Source organism: Paramormyrops kingsleyae, chromosome 25 (assembly GCF_048594095.1).
Source record: "Paramormyrops kingsleyae isolate MSU_618 chromosome 25, PKINGS_0.4, whole genome shotgun sequence".
Taxonomy (NCBI): domain Eukaryota; kingdom Metazoa; phylum Chordata; class Actinopteri; order Osteoglossiformes; family Mormyridae; genus Paramormyrops; species Paramormyrops kingsleyae.
The window spans coordinates 4020669-4032710 of NC_132821.1; the positions used below are offsets into that span (position 1 = coordinate 4020669).

General features: G+C 40.7%; 1 protein-coding gene across 2 annotated transcripts in view; it reads left to right on the forward strand.

Annotated features, from left to right (window-relative positions):
• The first annotated feature begins 6187 nt into the window (after positions 1-6187).
• The window catches only part of LOC111835568 (disintegrin and metalloproteinase domain-containing protein 33-like), a 75918-nt gene continuing 70063 nt past the window's right edge, over positions 6188-12042 (forward strand). For both annotated transcript variants that reach the window (XM_072707136.1, XM_072707137.1), the window contains exons 1-2: positions 6188-6475; positions 10993-11066. In XM_072707136.1, coding sequence (XP_072563237.1) covers positions 6358-6475; positions 10993-11066 — 192 coding nt within the window. In that variant the 5' untranslated portion in view covers positions 6188-6357. The remainder of the gene's footprint in view (positions 6476-10992; positions 11067-12042) is intronic.

Sequence of the window (12042 nt, forward strand, 5' to 3'; positions counted from 1 at the left end):
GAGGCGGGGTTGCCCCAGAGAGGGCGAGCGGCTGGAGCCGCTTCTCCGTCACCCCGTCGACGAGCTGCCGGAGGTTTTCGCGCACTTCCACCAGTACGTGTACTGCCGTGAGCGCGGTTATCTCCTCGAGAAGGGTCCCGCTTTGGCTGGCTAGGTCCCGTAATCCAGGGTCCTCACGGACCTCTGGCAGGTTTAGCCAGTATAGTACCTCTTGAAGGAGATAGAGACACTGGTCTGCAATCTCCTGAGGTGCATTGGGGAGATCCATCATTCTGTCAGGATTTGCGGGGCGGGAGACAGGGGCGTAGATTTAGGGTGGACGGAGGGGATGTGTCCCCACCAATATCCTCCGACCATTGAAATGTCCCCACCAATAATTTAATCCACTTAAAAAAATTAAAAAAAATAAAAAACAATCGTGCTGTCAACATTAACCTAGACACGCAGAAAGGGATAAATCACGTTCTCTCCTTGAGTCCTCCCGCCCCCAAAACACATATGAACATTTTGATTGGCTGTGCATTTCCCTGCTATCATGTGAGAGGCTGTGGCTGCATTCAGATACAAGCAGCGCCAAATGCAGTGGATTTTTTTCCCCATGCAAGAAGGTGTGTTGGGTGACACATGTGAGGATGGCGGCAGCAAAAAAAATGAAGCTGGACATAAGGAGCTTTTTTTCAAAGAAAAGTGTAAGTCACTTCAAGTTCGCTAGTGAATCCATCAAAGTCCATCAAAGTAACGACAACAGTTAACGTTAATGCTAGTGGGGTTTTGACATTACACTATTCCTTAATTTAACTTAATGAATTGCATTTCGAGTGGATTAATATCAATTGAAGCATTGCTAGTATTAATGTAAAGTGATTTTGCATTTTGCAGCATATTAAAAAAACATTCCGTGGACGGAGTTGGGGTGGCGGGGTTGGGGGGGTGGAGTCATAGGTCCCCACCAAGGTCTACGCCCTTGGCGGGAGAGCCGGAAAGCAGGCGAGCGGAGCCGTGAAGTCGGGCAAACAGCGTTTATTAGCAGACTGAGGGTCGACAGGTACGAACATCCACTGACACTACAATGACGGATCTGACGAGACGTACTCAGACGCAGACTAAATACACAAGACTAGCCAGAAATAACAGGACACAGGTGATCACAACCAGGAATTGACACGAGTTAATGAGGGGGCGTGGCACACACAAGGATCGTACGGAGCTGGGCGTGACAGCTATGTACTATTGATCAATTAACTGTAAATCTTTAGCTTTGTTAAATCTTTAATGACAGCTTATTTTCTCTTCAATATCAGAAGCCCCACGGCACCGCTACGAGTGACCCATCATATCTTCAGTGATACTGTGACGAAATGACTTCAATATGCACCAGAACATCAGGGATGTGCAAAGAGAAAATGAACAGAAGTGGGTGTGGGTGGGTTGGGAGGGTCAGTTAGCACTTCAATGTTTTTGTGATTGTTATCAAATTACTACCAATTGCTACCATTGTGCTGTTTTTCTGTGAATGTATATGTAATGTGTTATGAATAATAAATTGTTTTCAATTTGAATATTTTTACATATATTTTTTTTTATTAAGCTTTAGAAAGCCCAGCTGGATATAACATAATTTCGACATTAATTCACTTGTGAAACAATTATAACCCAATATTGATTCAACATAAACTAATTCAAGACTAAATCAATGGATAAAGAAGTTGACAAACAAGAGTTGAAACAACGTTCAATCCTTATCACAAATGGTTGATTTTTCAACGTTGGATAGATGGCCTTTTCAACAAACAAGATCAATGCTAAATCAACATTGAAGATCAACATTGTTTAATATGTAATCAAGATCATTTCAACATATGTGTGCTATCTGGGTTAGCACTTGGCAACCCCACTCTGTTACTTTACGTGATCTGAGACTTTGTGGCTGAGTTTCTGTTGTTCCTAAACGCTTTCACTTTGCAATAATACCACTTACAGTCAACCATGGAATAGCTAGCATAAAGAAATTTCACAAACTGACTTATTGCAAAGGTTGTATCCTATGATAGTACCACGTTTGAATTCAGTGAGTTCTTCTGAACGACCTATTCTTTCATAAATGTTTGTAAACCTGACTGCATGGCTAGGTGCATGATTTTATACACCTGTGCAATGGGTCTGAATGAAACACCTGAATTCAGTGATTAAGAGGTGTGTCCCAATTTTTTTGTCCATATAGTGCATTTCAATAGCAAAAACTGAAGGAATCATTTTTATCAAAACCCATGTCAAAAAAAAAAACAGAAATAAAACTTCACATTTTAAATTGTCTTTATTTGAAATGGTGAAAATAAAATTCACATTATAATTGCTGATTCCTGCAAGTTGCTTATGTGAAATTCTCAGATTCCATCACTGAATGCAGTACAACTTAAATGATTGCAGCCCAATGTCCATCCATTGTCCAACCCACTTATCCTACTGGGTTGTGGGGGGTCCAGAGCCTATCCTGGAAGCAATGGGCATGAGGCAGGGAACAACCCTGGATGGGGGGGCCAGCCCATTGCAGGGCACACTTGCACACCATTCACTCACACATGCACACCTAAGGGCAATTTAGCAATGCCAATTACAGTAGCCTCAGCATGTCTTTGGTCTGTGGAGGGAAACCAGAATGCCTGGAGGAAACCCCATGACAACAAGGGGAGAACATGCAAACTCCACACACATGTGACCCAAGCAGACACTTGAACCCAGGTCCCAGAGGTGTGAGGCAACAGTGCTAACCACTGCACCACCATGCCACCCCCCAACCCAGTGTCAAAAAGAATTCCTATATAACCAAGGTTGTCAACTTTGGTCAGCATGCTGCTGTGAGATTTTATCCCTTACATTTTAAGACAGGTGTACAAGAAATCTAAAATAACCACTTGTCATTTACATTTTATTTTCATTACACATTTTCTTTTAATTTGTCATGTTCACTCATGTGGCTCTCTGGCATTCACTAATAACTTATTATACAGATTTGTTGCAGACTTTGTATCCTTTTTGAAGTCGTCACAGAAGGTGAAAGTAACGTTGTTTTTGGCACACAGCATTGCCATTTTAACCTCCGCATTTATGACCTGGTTAATGTTGTAAATGACCTGCAGACTACTGCAGGTGGCAGTTCTCGCGAGGCTTCTGACAGTTCAGTTTGGAGAGGCAGAGGATTTTTTTTTCTTAATGATATTATAATACGGGAGATTTACGGGAAAATACTAATACGGGAGGATGGCGGGAAAGAGGGGTAAAATACTGTAGTTTCCTGGCCAAAACGGGAGACTTGACAGCTATGCAAACAGTATTTTCAAATTTGCAGATGACACAACCCTCCTGGGATTTATCTCTGAGTAATTTCAGCCTATACAGAAGAAGCACTAAATCTAACCAGATAGTATTTGGACAACAACCTGTGGACAACAACCAATGAAGTTATGTTTTACTTTACTGTCTGCCTTTGCAGAATCCAAATTCCTCGACTGTGCTGACCCAGTGCCAGGGGCGGACTGGTTGGGGGGGGCAGCCGGGGCATCTGCCCCAGGCCCCCCTTGCAACGTCGAGGGCCCCCGTCTGACTGCAAATCTCACATATATGTGAAACATTTGTGAGGTTTAAGGAACTGATGTCATACATATTATATGGAATCATTACATGCTACTTTTTTATTTTTTATTTAATTTTTTGCATACAATCTTATTATGACACAAAAAATATTTGGTACAATACCTAAAAGAATTTTGAAATCTAATGGTTTGAAATGTTTTGTAGTGAAATTGTGTTGTCGAGCCATGTATTTAACAAAAAAAAGCATGTTTGTGGAATTTGCTAACAGCAGCAGTGCGTGATAGGTATGATATTTGCGGGATACTTAAATTTCATCATCTGCCAGCCCCTGGAGGATGGGCTCCCCCTTTGAGTCTGGTCCCTCCCAAGGTTTCTTCCTTCTAGGGAGTTTTTCCTTGCCACTGTCGCCTATGGCTTACTCACTGGGGGCTTTGGGTGGGGATGCTGTAAAGCGCTTTGAGACGATGTAATGATGTGATGATGCACTATACAAAAAAAAATCTGTTGTTTGTTGATCTGCAACTGGCATAGGCAGGCTCTAAGCATGAATTCACAGACTGTAACTTCTGGAATTTTTTGTAAGGGAGCTATATTATATGTGCTTCTTGGCAGAACCATGAGTACGAAATACCATAGTACAGGTAGGAAACAAATATCATGGGGATACAGGTAGGATGTAAATACCATGGTGTCAGGGTCAGCACCTGTCTGTCCCAGCCTTTCGTGTCTCCTCCCCATTTGGCCAGCTGGTGTTGCTGGCTATTCTGTCCTCCCTATTGTCCAAGCCCTTAGTGTGTTTCCCCAGGCACTTCAGTATGAGAACTAGCTTAACTTCAACATAGCTGACTCTAATACTGAGGTGATACTGAAGTGCCTGATTATCTGTATCAGGTGTGTTAAATTAGGGCTGTACCTAAGCTCTACAGGGTGGTAGATCTCCAGGAGCAGTGGCCTGTACTACGAAGCAGGATTACTGGCTTATCGGGGTAACTTGTCGGATTTAAGGTACCACAGTGTAAATGGACTTCATATTCGTTCACTTACATTTTGCTCAGACTACCTTAAATCCGACAATTTACCCCGATAAGCCAGTAACCCCGCTTCATAGTACAGGCTCCAGGACTGGGCACCCCTGGTTTAGTACATTTGTTCCCCTGTGTTTCATTTGTATCAGTTTTTTCTAGTTCCTGTGTATTCTGTTTTGGTTTTTTGCTTTGTGCCCCTGGTTTTCTTTTACCTGCCTTTGTTGTTTTCCTAGTGTTAGATTCTGTTTCCTTGTTTCTCTTAGTTCTACCTTAGTTATATGCTTTTGTTAGTTAATTCCACCTGTGTTCTGTTTGAGGTGTCTGTAATGATTAGGTGATTGTTTTGAGTATTCGCACCTGCCTTTTTTTAGTCCTTGTTATCTGTGTTTTAGTGCCTGCTTGTGTTCTGCTCCCTTGGTTGCTCATTGTGTTGGAATGTTAGATGTTACTTTGTGCTGTTGTATGAGTTTGTGTGTTGTTCCCTATCAGTTGTTGCGCCCTGTGTTGCTTTGTTTCTGGACCTTATTTCCTAGTCATTCCTTGTAGTTAGTCATTTTTTCCCCCATTTTGCTTTTTGACCACTTGTGGTCCTTTTCTTTGTAGTTTTACCCAGTGTTTTATCTTCTGTAATAAATCCCCCTGTGTCTCACAGCTGCCAGTGGATCGTCACCTTCTTTTTCTGCCTGCACCATGTCTCGCTTCCGTAACACCATGGGTCACAGAACACTGTGGTATCAGAACAAAGTACTATAGTATAAAATACTGTTAAATACTAGGAACATGTATCATTATACCATAAATGTACCATGCACAAAACAGAAAAACACTGAAGGTACAATCCAGCACAACCATACTGACATGATAATACCATGATAACTTTTGTGAGGGTATTTCCCAATAAAAGACATTAAAACTGAATTCTTATTACATTTATGCACGGGTAAAAACATCTGTGATGTGTGTGTGTTTATGTGGTATACAGGGTGTCATTTTAAAACAGAAACTTTATTACGAGTAAGAACTTTTGATGTTAAAATTAAGTTCTCATTGCTTGGTGCCGGTGGCTTCTGGGATAGGCACCAAACCACATTGACCCTGCACAGGGCAAGTGGGTACAAAAAATGGATGGACGGTTAATTTAGGTCTGTATAGATCAATGACAATTTCTATTTACGATTAGGTTTACTATCAATGCGAGTATGAGGGTAGAGAACGATACAGGATGAACAAAATATGGCAAGGATAATACAAAATGTTATTGGTGGAATTTGTAAAGTTTTGGAAACTAAGAAACCTGTTATTCCATTTCACAGCACTGAAGTAATAATAATAAAAAAGCGTACTAAAGTATTCAATAAGAATGGCTTCGCGCCTGCCACAATAAAACCGTTAATCATTCTGGGTGGATGAGGTTAAAACCACAAGGTGGTATTCGCAGAAGTTTATGTACAAGGCAGGAGAAGACTGAAACTGTCCGTTTGTGATTGAGTTGTGGCTGATGGTACAATATGACGTGTAAACGAGCAAGTGAAGATACGGTTCTCGAATAAGTCGGCGTTTTTCTTCCTGTTCACTTTCGCGCACACACACACAGTCCACCGAGCAAGCGCCAGTTCTCTTCTGCGATTTTACACAGCAATGCGTTTCTTGTTTTCTTAGGTAGACAATTCTTAACGTCAAGCAGAGGAGTGATCATTGCAGCGAGTGGTGCACACGGTTAGCGGTACTTAGGCAAACAGGGATGTACCGGCAGAAGAAGTCAGTTATATCAGCAGCATGCGGACGCCCACTGATGTGTTTGATCCTGCTACTTGTCAATAGTGCACTAACAATAGTGAATGGAGACCCCAGGGAACAAGGTAATTATACTGTCAGTTTAGATGGAGCATCTCGGTAGTATAAACTTGCCTGTTCTCAGCCTACCAGTTGCTTAAATTGTGCTAGCATCCGTGTCCATTAATATGTAGGTATACACTAATGAGATTTTTGTTTTGTTCGGCTTTATTCCGAGCACTTAGCAGAACAGGTTTTCTATCATGCATACAGACTTTTACACTTTGATGGTAATTCTTCAATAGGTCGTTTAATGAGGATAAGACATTTGAAATAGGTTGTAGATGCGATTTACTTTTTTAATCAGAAAGCCAGATCAGTGGTGTAAGATTTTGCTATTTTTTTTCTTCCGGTCAGAACGTGATCAAGTAAACTTGCTATCATAACGATATCCCTCTTGTCGTCATTCTGGCACAAAAACGCTTTATTTATAATAAAATCATACAGTAATCCATAAAATCAATAAAACATCAAAAATTCATAAAACCAACAAATGTTATTTTTGGATCTTGTTGCTTTCATATAAATTATGAGATAAATAATCTGCACTGTAAGTTACAGCTGTTTCCAGCTTTCATAGAATGCACTGGCTATATAAAGACATTTGTATGCTAACATTAAAATCATTCATCAAATTGCACCATGCATTTTTATTCTTTTTTCATTTTACAAGTTTAGAAGCTGAGCTGGATGCTCCATGAGTAGCATTGTTGCCTTCAAGCTTGGGTATTTCTTGGGCATTTTGCTTTGTTGCCCATTATTGTGTGTGGTTGTGTATAGCCAAGCTTTAAATGTTTGGGAGATTGAAACAGGATTTGCGGGGGTTTACTTCACTTTATTTCTGATTTCCCCCCCCCCCCCCAAAGTATGAAGTCGTTGATGCAGCCGGAGGAGATGCTTTGAACCTTACGTGCAGCACCCCTGTAGTCAGTTTCTGCAAGGTTGATGCTATTTCTAGCAATGAGTTTGCAGTGTGTGTGTGGAAGAGGTGATCTGCATTCGTGGAACCTGCCCAAACTCGTGTGGGCTAAATAAATATTATGTTTGCTAGATTAGTAAAACATTATTAACACCCTTTGTATTTCTTATCTTATTTGTTTTCATTTGTTAAACTGCTGTTTCAATAGCTAGTAGAGGTTTCTTTGCTCCCAGTAGAGGTACATTCAATGAACAATAGCATTGATCATAAATCATGTGCAATCAGATGAACAGACCAGAATGCTTTGTGAAACTTCTGAATTTTATACAAATAATCCATGGTTTTCTCATTTACACAGCCAAACAATTACAGAGAAGTTATGCTATGTGATGCAAGATTAAGTCTGCTTAAAAAGCAATAAAAAAAACTGTGATACATTTGGCTATTACAATGAACTTTTTAATATAACTTGTTTCTAATTTTACAATATTGTTGATATTGGAACATAGCTGCTATTACTTGTACGTATCCTGTGTCAAATCTAGATCTTTTTGGGTTTCATACACTATCTGCATTGATCATGAAAAAAAGACTCAGGGTCTGATGTTGAAGGAGTGTGTTTGTGTGTCAGTGATGAGCGAGGAAGGATTTTTGTGCTGCCAGATCGCCAGCAAAATCAGCTGCAGTCACACTGTGGTCGTGTAGATCGTACAAAAGAAGAAAGTGATGTGTTCCTTGGTAGACAAGCCTTGGTCTGGTCATCCATGTGCATCAACATTTCGCCAGGACCATGCACTTTGACACATTTCATTGACTAATCGCAAGATGACCTCACCTCAGCTACTGTGTGAGTGGTCAGACAACTGTCATGTCAATGTCAGCTCAACAGTTCGTTGCCGATGCCAGCAGTTTGGTCTGTGGGGCGCAACAAGCCATTAATGACTGATATCCAAAAATGCAACCAGATCGAGTTGGCATGGATGACCTCAAGTTGGACCTGTGAAATATGGGAAAAGGTGCTTTTCAGCAAGGTTAAAAAAAAAGAATTACAAAATCAAAAAGGGAATATATACATACTGAAACTCTAAATGCTTTCTACAATTGCAGCCGATCCTGTATATTGGGCCACATCTTCTCATCCACATCACAACAGATGTCTTCCTTTGCAATGTAGTGTGGAAAGAACCTCCTAGAATGTCTTATTCAGCCTCTGCAGATGTCTGCAGTTATATCCCAACACACAGCTTCCATGGCAGCAAGCAGTGTCATTTGTGTATGTGGGTTATGGTCATATACCTTCCACCTCCAAGCTCAGAAGAACTCCTCAGTTGGGTTGAGGAATGGGGAATATGGTGGTAGGAATTCCATCAGCATCCTGGGGTGGCTGGCAAATCATTGCCTGATTGGGTTGGAATGATGGAAACTCACATTATCACAAAAGATGACATACTTTGGTACATTTTCTTGACCAATCTCTTCTTCGGGAATGAGATCCCCGTAGAGGGTGTTCAAGAAGGTCAGCAGATGTTAGGTGTTGTATGGCCCCATAAAAGGGATGAGAGTGTGGACCCCATTGTCCGAAATAGCTGCACACATTGTGATATTCCCACCCTGCTGGCCTGGCATGTCAACAGTAGCTCTCTGTCCAATCAGATTGCAGGGATAGAATTACTTTGTTCGGGGGGCACAGCAATGTTTGCTTTTTATCCCCTCAAATATAGGAGGGCACTAAGGCATTTTCCCGTAGGTTTGGAGGGCACCAAGGCAATCAAGAATTACTGGCCAGGGCACTGAGGCAAAAAGGTATATAGCCGGACGCATGAAATATTTAGCATTCTGACATTTTCAAGGGCAATAAATGCATTAGCACCCTGTGAAATAGTGTTAGACTAGCTATTGAAAAAAAGATGCTGTTGCCTTCATTCACCTACTCAGTAATGACGAAATGTTTTATGAAAACATTTAATTTAATGAACATTTTTTTTACTGAGACATTGAACACTAACATGACTAACAGAACTTCAAAATAATGCATGAGTGACCATCTTCAAGCCAACTAACACTCGCCAACTGTCCTGAGACACTGAAACACTGTCCCGAGCCACTCAAACACTGTCGCGAGCCACTCGCTAACTGTCCCGAGCCACTCAAACACTGTTGCGAGCCACTCGCTAACTGTCCCGCCCAGTGCCGCGAGCCACTCGCTAACTGTCCCGCCCAGTGCCGCGAGCCACTACGAACTGTCCCGCAACACTTCCGCGAGCCACTACGAACTGTCCCGTGACAGTAGCTGCAGGACAGTACAGTTTATGCTCTAACTCCTTCTCCGTTTTCACTTCAATTCAATGCACATCTGGTATCAATTATTTCAATCTTCTATGAATTATTACAGTCTATTATAAATTATTACAACGTTAAGTAATGACAGATAATTTCCATAACAATAGATGCGGTATGATTGGGAAAGACATGCATAACCAGCGAAATTACCTAAAAAATGTGGTTATTTTCTGGGTCTTACAAGCAGCGGCCGTCATCTCAGCCTGCTTTCTTTTTTTCACCAGATCTTTCGTAGGCATTTTAATTGGAACTTTGTGGCCTTATAACAGATGTGAAGAGGAGACTTACATGTATTTGTCGATGTAAATCGATGATTGTTCACGTGCCAAAAATACCCCCAATACAGCCTCACTTTCAAAAGAACTTCTAAACCTTCTCACCCTCCCTATTCTATGAACATGTTGCTATTAGTTTCGGAGGGAGGTACGCATCGGCTAGAATAGCCGCTCTGAATAATTTAACCATGGAGGCGTAGCTAACGTAAAATTATGGGATGCGCTTATCAACCCAGACATCATGGACATGGCGACAGAGAAGTAAAAAACGGAAGAACTTGTTCTTGATTTCATAAGTTTATTGACTTTATTATGATCTAAACATACACAATAGGGCACAAAGGCAACTGAGGAAGAGGGCACTGCAAGTATCTGCCGGCAAGAACTTGTAAATATTCAGGGCAGCACGGCAAATTGCTAAGGCACGGCAGCTTTTGCCGTCGATGCCGTCGATAAATTCGATCTCTGAGATTGTCTCCTTCCTTAGGGCCAAGTTGAAGCCAGCTTCTTCCATGTATATGAAAATGGTGCAGGAATCATTAGTATTGTGAATACATACCAAAAAAGTTTTGTAGAAACCTATAAAATACATTTCATAGCCAATGTTATCTTGTTCAGTGTTTTGACTGCAATGACTTACACAATGACAAATTTCTCTGGAGTGTAAGACTATGCAAAAGAGGGCTAGCACAATGCATTTTGATCATCATGACATAAGCAACCGCTAATGTATGATATAGCTGAGAATTGCACATAAGCATCTGCCTGAGTGTACTAAAGCAATTGCAAAATAATGAAAATAACCAGAAATTGCTGTTATTATCTGCACAACTGACTAGAGGTTGTGGGAATTGAACGAGCAGTTTTGAAAACTTCAATTCTGTTGTGAGAAATGCATCAAAGCAACTGAGAAAAACTGTAATAGATTTATATACTTGTCTGGCATGTCATATTGTAGGCCACTCTTGTGTCTTGTGCATTGACCTCAGTGATTTTCTCCTTCTTATAGGAGAGAGCCAGGGCCTGACTGTGATACCATATTGGTTGTTTGAAGGAGAAGCCAAACAAGAAGCTGTATTCCAGGTGAGAAGATACCGGAACAGCCATCATTATCTCAAAGTAGCATATATACTACAGTTTGATATTTCTGCTCCAAAATCTCAAGGACTCAGTTGTAATTGCATGAGGTATTTAACTCTGTTAACCTGCCCAATAGACAGTATCATTAAGCATTATTCCACTTGCTGTGACTTTGCTTTCCTACTTGGAAAGGCATTATCTTAGACTGTTAACAGTGCAGCCCTGATTGAATAGGGCTGGACGTTGGCATAGATGGCCTGATTTGATGCGATTACGATTCACAAGATAGCGATTTAATAAAATCCAATTTGATTCCAATTATATATCAATTTGATAAGAATGAGATAGGAAATGCTATATAGCAGCTTTCCATATTTGGAAAGATGTGAAACATTTCCCATGCCAGTGAACGCTCAAACTCCTTTAACCGCCAAGCAAGACATACTTTGGCATATGCAGCGCTTTTGTTTGCACTAATGTGCCATTAGTGTTACAGTTTTTCTCAATTGCTTTGGCACATTTCATGAATCATACTTAACATTCTCATGACTATGAGAGCATTTCTCAAAACAGTTCATGCACAACATTATGATTTTGCTGCAAAAAAACTGTAACCAAAACAATTAACAGCTGTCTCAAAAGCAAATAATTCCACCAATGAATTGGTCAGTGTCACCAAAATGAAAAGTACAGTCAGTATCATTTTAACGATGAGTCAAAATGTTTAGATATATTGTGAAAATACCAGTGTAAGTATGCTCTTGAGCTCCAAAATTCTGAATGATAGTTGTTTTCTGCTTTTTTATTGTCACTGATCGATCATTTTCTTTCAGCAAACTGATACTTCTTCTTGTAATAGACACCAGTTATATCATTTCAAGGCTCTACATTACAGTATATACTGTACAGTATGTAAAGGCAGCTCTGCAGTTGCAAGGATTATTGACTTTCGCATTGTTTTCTTAATGGGTGAACAGTA